Source organism: Pseudorasbora parva, chromosome 4, assembly GCF_024679245.1.
Source record: "Pseudorasbora parva isolate DD20220531a chromosome 4, ASM2467924v1, whole genome shotgun sequence".
NCBI lineage: Eukaryota > Metazoa > Chordata > Actinopteri > Cypriniformes > Gobionidae > Pseudorasbora > Pseudorasbora parva.
In genome coordinates this window covers 46793059-46815107 of record NC_090175.1, presented here as the reverse complement: position 1 = coordinate 46815107, position 22049 = coordinate 46793059, and the positions used below count along the sequence as shown (strand labels likewise).

General features: G+C 38.3%; 2 protein-coding genes across 5 annotated transcripts; both read left to right on the top strand.

Annotated features, from left to right (window-relative positions):
* The first annotated feature begins 3143 nt into the window (after positions 1–3143).
* On the top strand, positions 3144–12245 carry nansa (N-acetylneuraminic acid synthase a). The gene is made up of 6 exons (XM_067442801.1): positions 3144–3419; positions 4037–4252; positions 5481–5580; positions 6108–6262; positions 6488–6754; positions 11799–12245. Exons 1-6 carry the CDS (start codon positions 3288–3290, stop codon positions 12006–12008), a joined length of 1080 nt encoding a protein of 359 aa, XP_067298902.1. The 5' UTR covers positions 3144–3287; the 3' UTR covers positions 12009–12245.
* A 590-nt stretch (positions 12246–12835) lies between these two features.
* On the top strand, positions 12836–21950 carry clta (clathrin, light chain A). Of its 4 annotated transcripts, none has more exons than XM_067441992.1 (7): positions 12836–13122; positions 15193–15212; positions 17418–17535; positions 17624–17735; positions 18705–18758; positions 20124–20159; positions 21252–21950. In XM_067441992.1, exons 1-7 carry the CDS (start codon positions 12936–12938, stop codon positions 21421–21423), a joined length of 699 nt encoding a protein of 232 aa, XP_067298093.1. In that variant the 5' UTR covers positions 12836–12935; the 3' UTR covers positions 21424–21950. The 4 variants fall into 4 exon arrangements, with proteins under 4 accessions (XP_067298093.1, XP_067298094.1, XP_067298092.1 ...); XM_067441991.1 differs by having other exon boundaries at positions 12839–13122; positions 15187–15212; XM_067441993.1 differs by lacking the exon at positions 20124–20159 and having other exon boundaries at positions 12838–13122; positions 15187–15212.
* Positions 21951–22049: the final 99 nt, after the last annotated feature.

Here is a 22049-nt window from a genome sequence, read left to right as displayed (position 1 = left end):
GAGACGTTTAAAGACTCCATTTGTCCATTGTTTATTTCTAAAGAAACATGACAATGTATAAAAGGCTCCATTACCTTGTATCTTACACTATCGCCCCGCAGCAGCTGTTTTTGTAAAAATAGGCTAACGATTGCGTCATAACCAACGCGACCCTGTCGCACAGTTGAGAAATTACCGTATAGACCTGAAGAGACGCTCGCAGGCAATCTTTTACTGTCTATGAGACAATCGGGGGGACGTGGAGACATGTCCTGGAGACTAGTCTGATAAAGTCAAGGGGGAAGAATGGGGAGAAGCCCATAGTGAGCCAAAAGCAACGGGAGAAAATATTTAAACAACGTGATTCAGCTTTCGCTTTCCACATCTACTAGAAGACTCACAGCTGTCAGACAGGAGGCTCACGTCACATCTACGTCGTCAAGCTCAGTCTGAGCCTGCGCAGTTCGCTCAGCCATCAGGAAGTGAGTGCCCCTAGGTTGACTTCATTCTTTCGCCGTAGACGTCAATGGGAACGCTCCGTCCATTTCTTTTACTGTCTATGGCCATTACTAGTGATGGGAAGTTCGGTTCTTTTCCGCGAACCGGTTCTTTCGGACAGTTCGTTTCAGTGATCCGGTTCAAAAAACCGGATCACCGGTTCTTTTACGTCTTTACGTAATGACGTCATTTCTATCATCCCGGCGGATGAAAATACATTCAAACACATCCATTTAAAGTATTTGTAATCAAAACTTAGTATAGTAATAATTATAATTGACATCATCATCATCTTGGAAACATTTTTTCATTTATGTTTTTCAAAAGCACTCAATACAGTTCACCAAATCGAACTGAATCGATTGTTACAGCATCTACTTCAAGATATTAGTTTTATTTCTAATTTGAGAGACTGTCACTGTCACTGTCGTGCAAACACTGATGTTTTACACGGATTAAATAAACATACATTGACATAATAGGCCTACTTACACAAATCCTCAGTGTTCACCCGGGCTCATGTATTATCAGCATCAGCTGTCCCACTCCGAGAGAAACAGTTCGGTTACGACGCTCTCACGCATGCTCAGTATCTCAGCTCACCGGTTCTCAGAATCAAACATGACCGAAAGATCGAACGTGTCCGATAGAAACGGTTCTCAATTCTGTACCGGTGATCCGTTGCAACCGGTCGATCTGACTCGAGAACCGCTGTATCAGTGTGTGTGTGTGTGTGTGTGTGTGTGTGCTGAGCACAGGGTGCTGAGCTGCGAACTGCTGCAAGCTGAATATCAAACCTACTGTTTTGATTACATGTATTTTAAAATCTTTATCGACTTAGAAATTAAATAAGTTAAAGCTGTTCCTGAAAATATCATGCATTATTGATAAAACAAAAAATGTTTAATTTGACCGTTTTACAATCTATTGTTTCCAAAACTTTAAAATAATACAGTGACAGCTTTGTTATAATGTTTCCAAACGTGATTAGTTTTAAATACACTTAACCTGCATTTCGTTCCTCTGAACAAATAACACGCATGCGCAGCTCATCGGCTCATCGGTTCTCAGTATCGAACGTGTCCGATAGAAACGGTTTTGATTCTGTACTGCTGATCCGAGGATCCGACAATCCGGTACTTTCGGTTACACGCGCATGCTCAGTATCAGCTGCTCGTGAGTTCATCAGATCTCTCAGCAAAACATGTCTCACTTCAGCTAACGATTGGAGTTACAACATCTACTTCAAGATATTCGTTTTATTTCTAGTTTGAGAGTCTGTCACTGATGGCAGAAAGTTAATATCTACAGTATTTGTGGGATCAGCCCTGATTTGAGACGCGAACCGTTTAGAACGATTCAGTTCGATTTGGTGAACTGGTTCGACCGGTTCACTATAAAGATCCGGTTAAAAAGAACGATTCGTTCGCGAACCGGACATCACTAGCCATTACTAAACACAGAAGCTGGCGAACGGCGGTCTTTCGAATCAACTTTGAGACTGGAAGACTTGAATTTGAAGGGTTAGTTCACTCAAAAATGAAATTGATGTCATTAATGACTCACCCTAATGTTGTTCCACACCAAGACCTCAGTTCATCTTCGGAACACAGTTTAAGATATTTTATATTGAGTCTGAGAGTGTATCCAAGTGTAGGCTATGCGCACTATATCCATGTCCAGAAAGGGGAAAAAACATCATCAAAGTAGTCCATGTGTGACATCAGTTAGTTCATTAGAATCTCTTAAAGCATCGAAAATGCATTTGGGTCCAAAAATACCAAAAACTACGACTTTATTCAGTATTGTCTTCCGCGTTTATTCAGCAGAGAAGACAATGCTGAATAAAGTCGTAGTTTATGGTATTTTTGGACCAAAATGTATTTTCAATGCTTCAAAAGATGTCGGACTAAATCTTAAACTGCGTTCTGAAGATGAACGGAGGTCTTATGGGTGTGGAACGACATTAGGGTGAGTCATGACATAAATTTCATTTTTGGGTGAATAATCCTTTAAGCTTTTCTCAAAGAATGGCACTGAAGTCATTCTTAAAAAGGGAAGATGTGTTCTGAGTTTTGCCGACTGGATACAGCGAAAGTTTAATCTGTAAACTAGCTCCGCTTCAACTTCATTGCTCTGGTTGGTTGTAGCAGAAGTAGTTTGAAAGACAACCGTTTATCCCGCCCCTCGGATTGAGCCCTGTCAGGTTTGTCAGGCTATTACACACCTGTAATGACAGCTATTTGTGTAGCCTTGGGGTTTCCTGTGCTTGGTTGTTTTGTTAGTAGTAGATATCCTGAACTAAGCAACCTAGAGGCTAATTTTACTATGAGCAATATCTGTACCTCTGCAAAAACAGAACAAAAATTCCTTTCCCGTCATTTTGCCTTGCAGACACATAAAAAAAATACAGTACACAATATACATCTCTGTAATATAAAAAGAACTCATGAACAGCATATAATACAAAATGTGGCAAATATTTCATACGTTTTTATGCATCATTTGATTAAAATACTGTACTTTTTAGAAGGTTAAACTTACTTTATATGCTAAAACATCACACATTTAACAAAAAAAGCCCAAATAAAGATAAACAATAAAAGTTCAGAAGCGAATAGATAGGTCTTTTATTTTGAAAAACATGGGCGTGTGCACAAATAAACCCGGAAGTTCTACGTTCTCTTTCATAGACATTTGACCATAGACAGTAAAAGAAATTTGACGCGTGTAACGTTAGTCAAAGTAGTGGGAAAGACTCACAGTCACTTCTGTTGCTTTTTTGCCGTGATTGTGCACTTGAATTTGAAATGCCTCTTAAATTTGAGTTATGCCCTGGTCGCATGATCGGAGGAAACAACCCGTGTTTCATTATTGCAGAAATCGGGCAGAATCATCAGGGAGACATTGAAATTGCCAAGAAAATGATAAAAATGGCAAAGGTAAGAGTTTATTTGTATTAATAAACATCGACATAGTAAATATATTAATGCCGATTAAGTGGATTGTTTCGGGAATAGTTTAGTTAGTGTTAGAAATAGTTTTTAAGTGTTCTTCCCAGCATTCAGCGGTACAGTCATCTGTCCAGGCTGCTTAATCTGTCACTGGACATGGAAAATACATGGAAATAAAATTTTATTTTATCTCAAATCAAGAATGCTTCTTCTCAAATCACTTCCTCACACGTTGGAAGTTTGTCGTAAAGTATCCATGTTTAAGCCATAACTACATATAAAGACGTTTAATAAGACTATATTAACATATATTTTATACATTATAGATGCAGGTGCTATAAACATGGTTTAAATGAGTTATGATACTGATTTTAGTTTCTTTTCTGAAAGAGAGATACAAATTCTATTCATGTTGGAATTATTGAATTAAAAAAAAAAAGAAAATATGATTTACACCACTTTTAAGCTTGAACTTGTCACCGTATGTTTGATTTGTCTATTTTTGTTGTTGTTTTCGTTATTACATTTTAATGTCTCGGTTTTATTTTATTTTATTTTATAAAAAAAATATTATTTAGTATATATAACTGTTCCTCCTCTGCTAGGACTGCGGGGCGGACTGTGCGAAGTTTCAGAAGAGTGAGCTGGAGCATAAGTTCAATAAGAAAGCGCTGGAGCGGCCGTACACCTCCAAACACTCCTGGGGGAAAACATACGGAGAGCACAAGCGCCATCTAGAGTTCAGCCACGAGCAGTACAGAGAGCTGCAGCAGTACGCCAAAGAAGTGGGCATCTTCTTCACTGCGTCTGGAATGGACGAGGTGAGTGGGTTACAGCCCCAGAACGCATACGTATTTATTCAGTTCACATTACAAACAGTACATAATGGTTTCAAAGTAGCTTTACAGAAAATGCATGTCTACATTACAATTTTGAGTGATCTGTTATCAGAGGGGACTGTCCAAATTATGTGTTTCAGAAATGTAAGCAGTTAGCTAACAAAGTTTTAATTTAAACAACGTATTAATTAATGCAGAAACAATGAGCTCAGTGGAGCAATGAATTCATGTTGTTAATACTGATTAGGATATATAGAGATGTATTATGTGAATGCTAAAGAGTCTTTAATCTAGGTTTAAACTGGGAGACCGAGTCTGAAGCCCCGAACATTTTAAGGAAGGCTATTCCAGAGTTTAGGAGCCAAATGGCAAAACACTCTCCCTCCTTTAGTGGATTTAGATATTCTAGGCACTACCAGAAGCCAAGAGTTTTGTGATCTTAAAGAGCGTGATGGACTGAAATGAGATAGAAGATCAGTTAAATACACAGGAGCTAAACCGTTTAGGGCCTTATAGTTCAGTAGCAATACTTTATAATAGTAATAGTACTTTATAATTGTGGCTTTTGCATCTGAACTCTTCATATTGTAAAATTATTAAATTGGCACACACATGTAAAATCTGAATATATATTATTTTTATAAAGCATTTATTCCACAAGGATGCATTAAATTAATCAAAATAGTTACAGTACAGAGATTTATATGCAAATTCACACTGCACCAACAGACACCAACCAATGGCAACAGCCACCAGATTACAGTGCGTCAATTCTCTGACATTTCAAGACCTGAAAACCAGTGTAGAGATGATAAATTGATGTTATAGTATGATCATATTTCCTTGACCAAGTAAGAACTCTAGCAGCTGCATTTTGGACTAACTGTAGCTTGTTTATTGAGGATACAGGACAACCAGCTAGTGATGCATTACAGTCTCAAGGTCATGAATGCACAAACTATCTTTTCTAACATGTTTCGTAGCTTAGCAATGTTTCTGAATTTATGTTAATTTTGTGCTTCAGGCTTACTGTTAACTAGGAAAGAAGACAAACTGATCAGAGATCAGAGCGGTACCATGATACTTTGATATATTCCATAGCACTAAATTCTTAATATCTTTGTACAACACAGCATTTACTTGGTTCTTACACAGAATGTCAAAAAATTGTAAGATGCTAATTGTAGTGTTTCTCTCTTGTGTCTTTAAGATGGCGGTAGAATTCCTGCATGAGCTCAATGTGCCTTTTTTCAAAGTTGGATCTGGGGACACCAACAACTTCCCCTACCTCAAGAAAACTGCTCAAAAAGGTCTCCATAGTTTTCTTGTCTTCATTATATCTGATAGCACAAACAACAATCCATAATATATGAAGACTTCAGATGCAAAAGTCTCTTAAGACCGTCTGATATTTTTCTTTAAAATGAGCATTTTTGTCAGAGTCCTATGTATAGGTTTCTACCTAAGTACCGGTACTTCTGAATAGGCTGAGTCTGGGATTTAGTGGGTTTGAAGTGAAGGTATTTTATGAACTTATACTATAGACTACATACACTCTGAAGTGGGATTTAGAGGCTTTTGCATCTGAACTCTTCATCTTGTAAAATTATAAAATTGCCACACACAAAATCAGAGATTTATATGCTAATTCACAGTGCAACGACACACCAACCAATGGCAACAGCCACCAGATTAAATTGTGCCAATCCTTTGACATTCCAAAACCTGAAAAACGCCACAATAAACACCACTGATATGACATACATATACATACTTTCAATCTTCATACTTATATAAAAAAAGGTAACTTCTAATGCTTGTGTGTGTGTGTGTTCAGGACGTCCTATGGTTGTATCTAGTGGGATGCAGTCCATGGAGACCATGCGGCGTGTTTACGAGACCGTGAAGGAACACAACCAAAACTTCTGCATCCTACAGTGCACAAGCGCATATCCACTGGAACCTGAGGACGTCAACCTGCGGGTTATCATGGTAAAGAAACCAGCTCTGTACACTCAAAAATCCATCTGATGTAATTCAAGTACAACGGGTGTGTATCAACATCAGAATCATTATGGTCTGCCTTTCGTGACCTCCCTGATAGTTTAAAACGCTATATTATATAATTATATAATTAGCTGAATTAAACATTATATAATTATGATTAGATAAAAGAATCTTGCTTGACTATAAAGTAAATTTTCCCCCAACCTACAGGAATATCAAAAAGAATTTCCTGACATTCCCATTGGCTACTCAGGCCATGAAAGCGGGATCAGCATCACTGTGGGGGCAGTTGCATTGGGAGCAAAGGTCGTGGAGCGGCATGTGACCTTGGACAAGACCTGGAAGGGCAGCGATCATGAGGCATCTCTGGTGCCGGCAGAGCTGGCGGAGCTGGTGCGATCCATCCGCATTGTGGAGAGAGCTTTGGGCACTGGGCTGAAACGCATGCTGCCCTGTGAGGTGCCATGCCATGATAAGGTACAATAAGAATCAGTTGGAATACATTCTCTTTCATTTTATGTCTACATATCAATTGGTAAAGAGGCAAGCATCACTATTACTATCCTTCATACTAGCGGTTTCACACTGCACTTGTTAGCAGAGGGTAAGCTGCGCGTATTTTCCAGTGCCCATGTTAACAAATTAGAGCATTCACACCTCACGACGAGACAGCACGGCAGCGCATCACAGGAACAGAGCAGAAGCAGCAGTGCTCTGATCGTTTCGAAGCAGAGTCTAGCATTGCCATGCTGCTCACACTGAATTAAAACCCCCAGTGCATAGTTCTTGATGAAAATTTACCTGATTGATATGAAAAATAACTAATTTCACCGTGAAATCATGTAGTGAAGTGTTCCGTGTGTTTCACAATCATCATATGACATTCAGGGCTGTTGTGTTTTGCCATTTTTATTAAATATTCTATTCAGCTTTCATTTATTTCAAGGTACACCGTGTAATTTGTTTTTGTTAAAAATTAACAAAATGACATCATTGGTAATTCTTCCAAAATTAGTTTGATTCATATGGTAAGGCTGTTATAAGCGTTTATATTTTAGCCCCGTCGGGATATTTTTTTCGCAGGAAGACATGTCAACCATCTGTGCGTGCCTAGTCATATCCATTAAAAAGGAGAAAAGTTGCTCCGGCTACATTGATGTGAAAATGGTGTGGGAGTGACATAGGTTAGTTGTCACAACGAGCGAGAAAGGTTAACATGGAGCAGCTTAATCTCAAACCTCCGGGGAACCACCCGTTTTAAACAAACACTGAACAGGAGAGTCTGCAAGAGAATGTGACAGAGCTCGTAAAAAATACAAGAATCAACATTGGCTTGGCTTTTCGGAGATGACGAGAACTGAGGGATTTGAAATGTTGTAAAAGCTAAGCGGAGATGGGTTTTATTACTCCACAGCTGAGCTAGGTATTTTATTGAACAGATAAATTGCCATGTTGCTCTCTGGCAGAGTTCATTGTAAAGGATCCTCAATTGTGAAGGGTCATTTCATTATGGTTGTTGTAGCGCTGTGCTGTAATTTATTTTCAAGGAAGTACCGTGTCTGTTAATGGATAAAGTTACAGTAACGTCTTCAGCTAGTCAGCTTGATATCCTTTCCATCTAGACTGGTTATGTCTCTTAAGCCTAATAGGGAATGTTTTATTCGCAGTAGGATAATATTTGTTACGAGAAAAAAAAAACACATTCATGCAGAGCCGAAGCACAAGTCGTTTTTTTTTTACCAACATAGGGCCAAGTTACGTAGTGTACCTTTCAGTTTTACTTTGAGTAATATTTTTTAAGTTTTTAATTTAATATTTATCTTTTAATTGATCTCAGATTTATTTCAATTAATGAAAAGTGTTTATATGTTTTTTTTTCTGGTTATGTTTTATTTGTAGTTAAAGGATTAGTTCACCCAAAAATGAAAATCATCCCCATGATTTATTCTAGGTGTACAGGTCCTTCTCAAAAAATTTGCATATTGTGATAGTTAATTATTTTCCATAATGTAATGATAAAAATTAAACTTTCATATATTTTAGATTCATTGCACACCAACCAAAATATTTCAGGTCTTTTACTGTTTTAATACTGATGATTTTGGCATACAGCTCATGAAAACCCCAAATTCGTGTCTCAAAAAATTAGCATATCATGAAAAGGTTTTCTAAACGAGCTATTAACCTAATCATCTGAATCAACTAATTAACTCTAAACACCTGCAAAAGATTCCTGAGGCTTTTAAAAACTCCCAGCCTGGTTCATAACTCAAAAAACGCTGCACTACGAGAAGAGGTGACCGGACCCTGAGGAAGATTGTGGAGAAGGACCGATTCCAGACCTTGGGGGACCTGCGGAAGCAGTGGACTGAGTCTGGAGTAGAAACATCCAGAGCCACCGTGCACAGGCGTGTGCAGGAAATGGGCTACAGGTGCCGCATTCCCCAGGTCAAGACACTTTTGGGCTACAGAGAAGCAGCACTGGACTTTTGCTCAGTGGTCCAAAGTACTTTTTTCGGATGAATGCAAATTTTGCATGTCATTCGGAAATCAAGGTGCCAGAGTCTGGAGGAAGACTGGGGAGAAGGAAATGCCAAAATGCCTGAAGTCCAGTGTCAAGTACCCACAGTCAGTGATGGTCTGGGGTGCCATGTCAGCTGCCGGTGTTGGTCCACTGTTTTATCAAGGGCAGGGTCAATGCAGCTATCAGGAGATTTTGGAGCACTTCATGCTTCCATCTGCTGAAAAGCTTTATGGAGATGAAGATTTCTTTTTTCAGCTCGACCTGGCACCTGCTCACAGTGCCAAAACCACTGGTAAATGGTTTACTGACTATGATATTACTGTGCTCAATTGGCCTTCCAACTCTCCTGGCCTGAACCCCATAGAGAATCTGTGGGATATTGTGAGGAGAAAGTTGAGAGACGCAAGACCCAACACTGGATGAGCTTAAGGCCGCTATCGAAGCATCCTGGGCCTCCATAACACCTCAGCAGTGCCACAGGCTGATCGCCTCCATGCCACGCCGCATTGAAGCAGTCATTTCTGCAAAAGGATTCCCCACCAAGTACTGAGTGCATAACTGAACATAATTATTTGACGGTTGACTTTTTTTTGGTATTTTCTTTTATAGGTCAGATGAAATGTGCTAATTTTTTGAGATTTTGGGTTTTATGAGCTGTATGCCAAAATCATCAGTATTAAAACAATAAAAGACCTAAAATATTTCAGTTTGTATGCAATGAATCTAAAATATATGAAAGTTTAATTTTTATCATTACATTATGGAAAATGATGAACATTATCACAATATGCAAATTTTTGGAGAAGGACCTGTATATGATTTTCTTCTTTCAGACAATTACAGAGTTATATTATAATATCCATAATATATAATATCCATATTTAAACCTTTCTGATGTATAATATCTAGCTTCTGGCATTCAACTTGCAAAGAATATTTAAATATGGGTATTTTTCTTACACAAACCCATCAATTTGATTCAGACGCCCTTCATTAAGCCCCCCGATCCGTGTGGATTACTTTTATAATGGATGGATGCACTTTTTTGGTCTTCAAATTTTAGGTTGCCATATGCTGCCATTATAAAGCTCGGACCTTTTGACAGAAATGCAATATAATATACATAACTATGTTTTCAGTGGAGTATAAAGACCTTACTTAATATACCATTGTTTTTATAACCTTAGAATGAGCCATTTCTATCTACATACATTGCAAGTCTTACAGTGAAATCGCCATTTTGCGCCTTCATGTTTCTACAGTAGCCCTAAATGAACAAACTTCTCTACAGAGCGCTAGTCACTCTAAAAAGTTCTGCGCTAGTCATGTATTGGCCACCATAGCTTCTCTTTGTGCTCCGAAAGGGAGGGGTGAGGTTTGGGTAATGCAATTCACAACCTCACCACTAGATGCCACTAATATTCACAAACTGCACCTTTAAAGCTTTAAAGGGGTCATTGAGGGGTAATTGAGAAATCAACTTTCCCATGACTTTTTGATATATAAAAGGTCATGGCTCATGGTAATATAAGAATATCCTGTCAATTTCAGAGCTAAAAAAGAAAAGCTTTTTTAGACACCAGGCCAAGCAAACCATCGATCTCAGAATATGCCACACTTTGGCGTCATCGTGTGGTGAAACATTGCCTCAACAGAAGAACAACAACTCCTGATTCTGTAGCCATGCCCACCGACTTGTACCTGACATGACATAGGCTTACATTGAGCTAAACCGGATCAAACTTCTAAGTAATAAACATTCACCATAAGCATGGATGAACTTTATTTTTAATGAATATCCAGCTCATGTTGGGAAGACATTGCCTGTTTGTTCCTTCATTTTACCGGATTCATTTGTGAACAAGAGACTGGATTTTGCAGACAGGATGAGATTACTCGAATGAATAAAGCAACACACTAATATGTGTGAATTTTTTTATTTGTTTGTATGTATGCGATAGTAATGCATTGTTACATATCGTTTGACATCTATCGATTATGTGGACATGTCTAACTGAACATACCGTAGCACGCTGTCAAAGGCTGAAGAATCCTATTTTTGTGGTGTTGTTAAATTCATTGCAGACTCAGTTTGCAGTTATAGCAACCGGTCGGACGGTCCAAGTAATAAAAATAACATTCCAATCAGTTGGGGTGGATGAGAGATAAATCATTGTGTTTGTTTGATAAAGACATTTTGCAAGCACTGGGTGATTCATTCTGGCCGTTTTCTCACATGCGTTCGAATAAAACCCACGTGTACTGACAGGGAGCTGAAACTCATTAAATATGCAAATCTTATCCAATCCTAGCCGTGGGCGTTTACGTCCAAGTCTTCAGTGCGGCGCGCCCATTAAAACCGAGCGTGTAGGAGAAAGCCTCAAAACCAGTGTAGAAAATAGCCTATTACTTATTCATTATGATATTTTTGAATGCAAAAACCATGTAAACGTCATAAGTTGACCTTAGACAACAGTATAAAAAATAAAAAAGCCAGTTCGTGACCCTTTTACTATAACTCCGATTGTGTTCATCTGAAAGAAGAATATTATTCACACCTAAGATGGGTTGATGGCTTAAATCATGGGCTACTTGTCATTTTTGAGTGAACTATCCCTAACAGAAACAACACTGCTACACATATGATACTTCAAATTATGTGACTTGCTGAGGAAGGAAAGGTGTGCTATTAGCAATCAGTCTGTCTGTTGCAATGTTATTTTTCACATTCATCTTTACCCCCTACTCCAACACCATCAGTTTTTTCCATAACTCAATTTTTTCCTTCTTATGCTGCATTCCTGTTGTGGCCCCATTTCCTCCCAAAATATCCTGTCTTAACTTTTCATCCGTTTTGCCATCAAATGTATTTGTTTGCTACCCATATGCCTCCATTCGTTTTTAACTTTGCTTCCTCTGAAATGTTTTTGTCTTCAAGAATTTGCTCTGTCAGAACATTTCTATAATTGTTCTTGTCCATCTTTCACTCCTTTCTAGCTTGGGAAATCTGTGGTTGCAAAGACAGCTATCCCGAAAGGTACAGAACTCACCCTTGACATGCTGACTGTGAAAGTAGCTGAACCCAAGGGTGTAGCTCCAGAAGACATCTTCCAGCTGGTGGGGAAGAAAGTAACGATAGATTTTGAGGAGGATGACAGCATCACTGAGGATGCAGTTGACAACTATGGAAAAAAAGCCAAACCCTGAGGAAAATTGGCACTGCGTGTGATTCTTGATCAGACTGGAAATTAATTTACACTTTAGCCAAAATAAAATGCATTATTCAAGAACCACAGTTAAAATGGCACTGTTTTGTTTATCAGGCAGATGAACACAGATGCAACTATACAGTAAATGCTGTATATATCATCAGGCCCATTTTTTTCTGTTTATATTGGTTACTTGCCAAATGTTGTTATAAATAAAATAGAAAATAAAACAGTGGTAATCTGTCTCATTTTTAAAATGAATTAAAGCTAATGATTTATAATTATAGAATAAAGAAGGTGAAGGGTTTCATTTCTGTGCATAAACAATTGTATGACAAATTTATTTGGACATTTGTCACGGTACTACTAACATGATTCTTGTTTTTTGGGGATATTCCATGGTAGTACCACAGCTGTCTTCGTGTACTATTTAAATAACATATTAATATGGTTTACATTTAACAGGATTATATAGATATATATTACCATAGACAGTCATTTTTGGTGAAAATAATATTTAAAATGACACTCTTGCTCTCAGTTTACCTTAAACGTCCAGCACGAGTCTTTCTCTGAAGGACACTACATTGTCAGTTTTTTTTCATCATAAAGCCTTTTTATATTCGTCATGATACGTATGCAATCCCATATTGCTGCAACGCCCTATCAGGCACGCTGTTGGTCACGGGACTCGCACAGTCACGGTTTAGTCATTTCATTGGTCGACGACTGAACTTTTCCTCATTTGTATGGACAGTAGAACTGTCCATCAAAAATACACAACTCTGATTGGCTGAGCCTCGTTTCATTCGCGTCCTTTCACTCTTAAGCACCTCCCCCGCTGACATTGGAGTCGTCGACGAGGAAGACAGCAGGGTGATTTGTGTTTTTCAGTTGCTCTTACTATAAACACATTTAGCGAGCCATGGACGACTTTGATATGCTCAGTGCCCCTCAAGGAAGCGCAGGAAACGGTGTGGGGGCAGACGAGGACCCCGCGGCAGCATTTCTGGCCCAGCAAGAGAGTGAGATCGCGGGCATCGAGAATGACGAGGGCTTCAGCATCCTGGACAGCGGAGATGTGCCTTCATCCCTAAGCCAAGACCAGGACGGTGTGTTGACACGACAATAAAAATAAAACAAACCCTCTCATTGCAATCTTATAACCGACAAAAACATCTAAGCAAATGACTGTTTTACTCGTTTGTTAGCCAGCTAGCATGCATTCAGAGCTCTCTATATATGAAGTAACTCAGTGTGTGTATAAATAATACGTGCTGCGCGGTTTATAGCCAACTATACATCCAAATAGCCGTTTAAATGTCCTAAAGGTTTACATACTGGTAGTTAAAGGAAGCAGGAAAATGGCGTTATCTGTTAACTCAGCTGTTTATGAGACTCCCTGTACTAGACCTCGCAACGGTTTAATAGTAATTTTTTTAATATGGAATTTCTTGTTTGAAACACATTTATCGCTTTTTTTGTTTAGATTTTTTTTACTCAGGTAACGTTACTGATCGTATCAAGCAAATTTCCAGTTTCTTTAACGCTAATGGGGGTTTGTATTATACAATGACCTTTGGAATGAAGGCTGTGTGTGTGTTCAGTTCCTTTAGTCCTTATACTGGCGTGTCCAAGCATCTTTTATATAGACAGCTGTGAGATGCAAATTAAGACAGCATTTTAGGGCTTCAAAGGCGCCTTTAAACGTTACCGATTGAAGAAGAAGAAGAAATGCTTGGATGTTTGAACGAATCATGATCCAGGAAAACGAATGGTGCCAGCTCTCATAATTGTGTCAAAAAGCGTTCGATTCAAAGGTTGGAACGCGACCAGAATGGCCAGAAAGGAATGATTCGAACGCGTCTGTCATCTTCATAAATGCTTGATTCGAACGCACCTGTACTAGAAATATTAAATTCGAATGTTTGAATATGCCTGTAATGGTCATAAATGATTGATTCGAACTCTCATATGATGCCCAAAAAGATTCAAAACTGCTTGTGATGCGTACGAACTCATTTAAACTCGGATATGCAGCATTAAAATGAATGATTCGAATACACTTGTACTGTGATACTCAATTATACACATTTTGTATATGCCTTCATCCAGTATGACCTACACTGAATTCAATGTATACATTTTTTATACTTATTTTAGAAATTATTTAAATTAACTTTTAAGCAGGTATTTAGGCTTCTATCACAAGCGTTTTACAGCTGAATTAATTACAGGTACCTAAACTATAATAGTACCTTTTCTAATTAATTCGAAACCAGACAATGCCTGAAATTAGTATATTTTTAGTTACACCAACACCATGTCACCAGTATGCATTTTAAAATTAAATATGCAGTCTTGCTCTTAATGTATTTTAATCACAATGAGGAGAATATTACCAGTCAACAGAAGTGTCTGGTATTCACTTTTTACTGGCCGTCGGCTTGAATGTTTCTCTGGCCGTAAGGTTTGAATAAATTATGATGGGGATGTTGTTTCACTGGCACAAAGGCACAGTCTGACTTGGGTCTTGGATGACTGAAGACAGCAGTCTTGGAAGTACAGTATAGTGTGTTGAAAATCAGTCTTGGGTTAAACATTTATTTGCATGTGTTGAAAACATTTGGTCTTTATTACTGCTTGTATGGTAAGTATGTATTGCTTAACGAAGAGTGATCAAATCACTTCTAGTGAAGAAATGTTACATAATGTTTTTCACTGATTCAGGAAGAAAGGAAAAGAAGTCAGCAAAACCAGAGACTTGGGCAAGAGGAAAGACTGTATATCCTGTCTATGAATTCATCACTAAAGTAAAGCTATGCTATGGACAACATTACTGAAAATTAACGTGTTCCTCGAATACTTGAATGCTCTTTTATTTGGCAGGTGCTTTTATCCAAAGTAACTTACATTGCATTCAATTTTGTTTTTTGTTTTTGTTTTTTTTACCCTCAATTCATACATTTCCTGGGAATTGAACCCATGACCATGACATTGTTAGTGCCATGCTTTATTGTTTGAGTTACAGGAAGGCTAAATAGCCTTGCAATGCATTTTCACTTAATGCCTATCCTGAAGATGATTCATACAGATTAATTGTATGAGATGCATGAAAAATTGACTATACTGTTTTTAACACATCCATGGTTTTCCTGTGTTTTTTTTCTTGGCAGGAGCAGTGAATGGAGATCTGCATGGGGTAAGACCTTGAACACTTGCCTGAATTCCATCAAACTCACAATCTTTTAATATTATGACATAGTAGTTGAATGCTTTTGATTTTACAGTTTTCATTGCAAAGCCTGTGTAAGGTTTTCTGTTGATGTGCAGATGATAGGAAATAATACATACAGTGTGCATTACAACAGTACAAGAGACTTGCTTTTAAACTTGATTCCTTTTAAGCACTGCTTCTAAATAGCTGAAAGGTGAAAGCTGATGTGTGTAAATTTAGCCAATATTAAATGGCTTTTATTACCCCTATAAAGCAGTTTCATATTTGATGCAGAATGTCTAAGGCATCTAAATAATCTGTTGTAGACTAGACGTTCTACTACATGCCCTCTGCTCTCTGATTGATAGTTCATACTTTTTTTACTAAGTGAAATGCCCTTTTAGAATAGTTGTAAAAATGTCCCTGTCCAATGTGTCTTGCTCCGAAATCCTACCAAGCAAATATACAATTATTTGTATATTGTGTTATTGCTATTTCAAGATGAACATTTACTGGACTGAACCAGTTTAGGTTTTTAATATGACAGACATATTCAGAGACATATAGTGACTGATAGAATAGTGATTGATTTTCATATGATTTTTTTTTGTAAATCATCTGTCTGCTATACTGTTATAAAACAGAATGATTTACATTAGTTTATTAATCAGAATTTCATCTTCCTTTTTGGCCATTTAAAAATGAACTACCAAATTGAATATTTTTGCTCCAATTGGCCTCTGAGTAAAATTTAAATGTAAGCTCCATATTCTTCTGTATCATTATATAAGCCATAAAGCCAGATATTATGGATATTATATGTCAAATATTATACAGTACTTAACAAGCATCCAATTAAATAGTTAAAAAAAATTTTTTTTACTTTAAGGCATTTACTTGTGAGCTGACTATGAAGCATTTACTTGTGAGCTGACTATAACCATTTTTCTAATCACTCATATTTTAACAAGCCAGTTTTACACTAATCAGGCATAACATCATGACCACTGACAGGCGAAGTGAATAACGCTGATTATATCTTCATCACGGCTCCTTTTAGTAGGAGGGATATATTAGGAAGCAAGAGAATATTTTGTCCTCAAAGTTGACGTGTTAGAAGCAGAAAAAATAGGCAATCATAAGGATTTGAGTGAGTTTGACAAGGGCCAATTTGTGATGGCTAGATGAATGAGTCAGAGCATCTCCAAAACTGCAGCTCTTGTGGGATGTTCCCAGTCTGCACTCCTTGTGTGATGACCAGTGCAGGCTGGGAACAGTATCTATCAAAAGTGGTCCAAGGAAGCAGCAGTTGTGAACCGGCGACGGTCTTGGACGGCCATGGCTGATGCACCTGGGGAGCGAAGGCTGGCTTGTGTGGTCCAATCAAACAGATGAGCTACTGTAGCTGAAATTGCTCAAGAAGTTAATGCCGGTTCTGATAGAAACGTTTCAGAATACACAGTGCATCACAGTTTGTTTCATATGGGGCTCCATAGCTGCAGACAAGACAGTATGCTCATGCTGACCCCTGTTCACCGCCAAAAGACCCAACAGTGGGCACGTGAGCATCAGAACTGGACCATGGAGCAATGTAAGAAGGTGGACTGGTCTGATGAATCATGTTTTCCTTTACGTCACGTGGATGGCCGGGTTTGTGTGTGTCGCTTACCTAGGGAACACATGGCACCAGGATGCACTATGGGAAGAAGGTACCACCTAGCTAAGTATTGTTGTAGACCAAGTACACCCTTTCAAGGAAACGTTATTCCCTGGTGGCGGTTGTCTCTTTCAGCTGGATAATGTGCCCTGCCAGAAAGCAAAAATAGTTCAGGAATGGTTTGAGGAGCACAGGTTTGAGGTGTTGACATGGACAAACAAGTCCGATTCTTGGAGGCCCCACCTCATAACTTACAGGACTTAAATGATCTGCTGCTTACATCTTGGTTGCACATATTACAGCACGCCTTCAGGGGTCTGGTGGAGTCGTGCCTCGACGGGTCAGGGCTGTTTTGGTGGCAAAAGAGGGACCAACGCAATATGTCTTAATGTCATGCCTGATCAGTGTTTCCAATTTAAATATATAAAATATTTCATTAAAATAATTGATAAATCACAGATCCACACTAAAGGTGTTGATGCACTAAAGATTTTTGTATTGTTTGGTATAATTTCTGCTGTGTGTGTATGTAGGAGAGTAATGGTCCTTCAGATGTGTATGCGGCCATCTCCAGTGTGGATCGGTTGCAGGCAGAGCCGGAGAGCTTGAGGAAATGGAGAGAGGAGCAGCACGAGAGGCTGGAGCAGCTTGGTAACTTGAGCAAACACATAGATGTTCTTCTTAAGATATTGAAATATATATGACTGACTGACATATTCCACTCTCTGCTGTTTTTCAGATGCTAACTCACGTAAGCAGGAGGTAGAGTGGAAGGAGAAGGCAAAGCTGGAGCTGGAGGAGTGGCACACCAGGCAGAACGAGCAGCTGGAGAAGACCAAAGTGAACAACAGGTACACGACACTGTTCGAGCAGCTGAAATCTAGAAGCGAGGGCTTGCTGTCTTTTGCTGTTTGGTAACAAAAGGATTATAAAGTGCACAGCTCCTCCATCGTACTCAATGGCAAGGTGTATGCTGGGTCACAGTGCATTCAAAGGGAAAATATTCATTTACTTAAAGAATAGGTCAACCAAAACTAAAAATGTACTTTTTCTTGCTTTCTTTTTTTATGTGTAGAAAACATTCACAACATATCATACATATTTGGAATAACGAGTGAATAAATAATTCATGACCATTTGAGTAAACTATTCATATTAATACCATCGTAATGGTAACCATATTGTGACACTAATGATATGAGAACAGCGAAGTGACAGATTTGACTGCCTGACCTTGTTGAATGTGACTGTGGCTTTAGACATTTCTGCTGTGTTTTGGTCACATGATCATGTCTTGTCCAATCCGAAAAAAGTTGCTATAATTATGATTGGCACCAAATTTTGTATTCAGCTATTAGAATAAAATAAGGAGTTCTATGCAAAGCTCTTTCCACTTCAGGGAAGCATTTGATTTAAATGTACAATTAGACTGCAATTAGATTGCTAAATAGGATTCGATTCAAAGTTTTAAAGAACGGAGTGATTCAAAAGTTACATTTTCTGGTTTAGCTTCAAGTGCATGTTTTGTGCTTTCACATTCAGTCACAGTGCAAGTTTCAAGTATGTTTTGGTACAAATAAAAAGGATGTCGTCATAAACCTCTTTCTGTATATCTTTCCTCTGAATGTGAAATCGTTGTCTGAATTCCTTGTTTGTTTGTCTCTGTCTTTCACTCTTATGTCCTGTGTTGTCCACTTTTATGTACTTGGCCTGGTGTTAACACTGGTATGGTAACACTGCTCTGTATGAGTGTTATGTTTCTCCTTTTTACCACTCTCTCTGTTCTCTCCTGCTTCGCTGCTCTCCTCTGGGACTCCCAGGGTACTGGATGAGGATTTCTACAAACAACCCTTCGCTGATCTGATTGGTTATGTGTATGTTGCTAAACTAACATCCTTTCTTTTCACATGCATTTCTCATTAACTCATTCTCCTGCATCTCATATTTTTTCATAACCTGTTACTCTTACACATTTCTAACCAAATACTTAGAAAACTTCATATTTAAAACCAGAGTTATAGTTTTTGTTGATTAATTGGACAAATAACTGTGAACACTTTGCATGCTGTCCATCTCAGCATTCCCCCTTATGTTTAAGTTACCTAGCAGATTTTATATCTGTCTTGCCCATTCAGTAATTTCATATATCTCACATATTATTTTTTTAATTCTTATTAATATTTGTTCATAGTTCATAGTCATTTAAAGTCATAAGTTTATACAAACCCATTTTTTTTGTCAGATGTTTGTGTCGTGCATTTGTCACAATTTGTCTGCATTTTGTTTACATTGAAGATGATGTCTAAGCATTTGTATAAATTGAGATTATTTATTGTCATTTACTGTCTAACATTATTATTAATTTAGACTATTTATCATACTAGTGCTATTTAGTGCAGTAGTAGTGTATCTGTAATACAGCAGTAGTGACTTTGTAAGCAACTACGTCTCAAAGCCAACTGATGATAAGCCAGCCTGTAGTCTAATTGCTAAAAATACAACTTTTGCATATGGAATTATATTTTTTTGTGTTGCCAAAGTTGACAGAAATCTAATGATCTCTAAATCTTATGGTCTTTGATATATTTGCATATTTTTCATTTTATTCTTAAATGTGCACTAGGTAATTTCTTTCAATGTAATTTATAGATATGTGTATATTATTATAATCATACATAGGACGGTTAACGTAATTGGTCAATGTCTGATATATATGGACAGTGTTAGTCTCAAAATGGAGTGATTTTATATTTAAAAAAAACATCATCATTTTAACCAAGATTTGGTGCACCTTTATCCCATGGCTGGCACTTGGGCTAGACACGTAGTTGCTTCTGTTAGATTGAGTATTGTAGAGTACGGTGAGCCTAGGTTGAGCAAAGCTGTCCCAGGCTAGAACTGTAACTGTCCTCTTAGTTCTGCAGCCCTCATATTCATCATGGACCCCTTACTGCTTCTGCCTATTCTGCAGAACTAGTGTAAACGTTAGCTGCTTTTCTTTTGCTTGGTAAATGTCTCTCAACTGAAGCGCCAGTTGAGATCGCCGAACGCCGCAAGCGGCACATACGTCAATGATGGCTGCAAGCTAAGCGCACATAGAAGCACTCCTAAGATGACTTGGTTTTGAACAGTGCATGCCTGCTTTGGTCATCTGCATAAATCTCATTTCTTTTGGTTTTCTATATATCTGACTTGTGATCTGTTTCTCCTTGTTTTTCTTTTCTCTATGCACCTTTAAGCACTCACATTAACCATCCTTGCTACCGCCTAGACCAGTTAAGTAAAAAGAAAAAAAGAAAAAGAAAAATAAAGACAAGAGAACCAAATATGCTCAGGGAACAAACAGCACTTATTGCAAAGTTATACACCAATGAATTGCTGTCTTTATTATCAACATGTTTCTGCTAAAGTTAAGAATCTGGATGTCCTTTTGTGGTGATGTGTTGGTGCACTAGTCCTGTACGTTGATGTAGTTGATTGTGACCGTGATTTACCTCATTGGCTTTTCATACCCATTTTGCTGTGTATACTGTGATAGTGAAGAGGCTAATGCAACTCTACTGGACTGAGTCCACGGCAGCGGAAAGGGTTGGTAATGGGCCGGGAGGAAATGGGATTAGTCGAATATGGTCTCAAAAAGCTCTCCGAAGATTTTTATTTTAAGAGCTCTTTAGCGTTTTGGCTTGCCAGAAACTTGGTTTAGTTGCCCCATGCTCAGCAGAAGGCCCCGCTTTTGGTCACTGCCCACGCATGGCACGTTCAGCCTTTGCGCAAAGATTTAGTGGTTAAAATAAGCTAATTAGCCTGTCAATCGCTGCGGTGAAGGCTTATTAGCGTACATGATTCCTTGACATTCCTCTGACCGCCAAGAGATGAGGAATGTCCCACAATACAAGGACTTTCAAAGTACAACCAATTGTTTTAACCAACTGAATCGCTGCAAATTTTGATTGTGGCTGTTCTGGAACCTTTTCCTGCCTTCAAGATCAAGACTAGTTCTGGTAATGGTGGGTTGGGGGCATGATGCTCAAACTACCATCTGTTTTGGATGTGGTCACCTGAAGAATGTCTCTTTATGAATGTATTATTGTTGGATGGAAATAACCATTGTTTTTTCAACCAGACACTGAGCTGCTTTGGTACACTTGCCTCTTACCTCCTAACAAAGCACCTTGCGAAACATTTCGACCATTTTTTTAGAAGCGTTTAATACTTAAGTCGATATATGATAGAAAAATTATCAGGCAATAAGATTTCACAGTTCTCAAGGCATTTATGGAGGTCAGCGATTGTGTGCTTAAGCAGAACGTGTCTGAAAGTGTTTCTGGTTTCTGTCTGAAACTGATTTTGTGGTTCCTCGTCGGCAGGGCGGCTGAGGAAGCCATGGTGTCGGAGCTTGACGAGAACAGCCCCGGCACAGAATGGGAGCGTGTGGCGCGTCTTTGCGATTTCAACCCCAAGTCCAGCAAGCAGGCCAAGGACGTCTCCCGCATGCGTTCAGTCCTCATCTCCCTTAAACAGGCCCCTCTCGTCCGCTAAGCTCTGCCTCTGAAGTCCATAAAAAACCACAAGTTCCAGCAGCCGTTGGGTTTCACAACATTGATTCCTTTGTGGTCCCATCCTAATGGCTTTGAGCTCAGTTTCCATATATAAATAATCTATATTATATTATTACATAATATGATATAGGTATATCTATATATATATTCCATCTATAAATATATACATATATATAACAATGTTCAGATTGTTTTTATTTTTGGTGTCTATTTTAAGGACCAAACTTCATGTTCATTTTTCCATGTAGACAGAGTGTGTGGCATTGTGACACTATCTATGCATTTCCTTCCCCAGGTGTTTTGGGAATACAGTACTAATTGTCTTGTGTATGTTGTATACAGATGGTGGATTATAGCTTGTGTGTAACTATGTACATAAAGACCGGTCCTCTACACTTCAGTGTGAGATTATGGCACAAGTTGTTTAATGAACAGAGCTGTACCCCACATAAATGTCACCTCATGTTGTCCATTGTTTCAATATGATTAAACATTTGAAATGTTAAATGTTTGTATTATTTTGAGGGGATATTTTACCCCTATACTTATTTAGCTTAGCCTAAAGTTTGCCAAGTGGGGTATTTAACAAATTTTAGGCTTCATTTA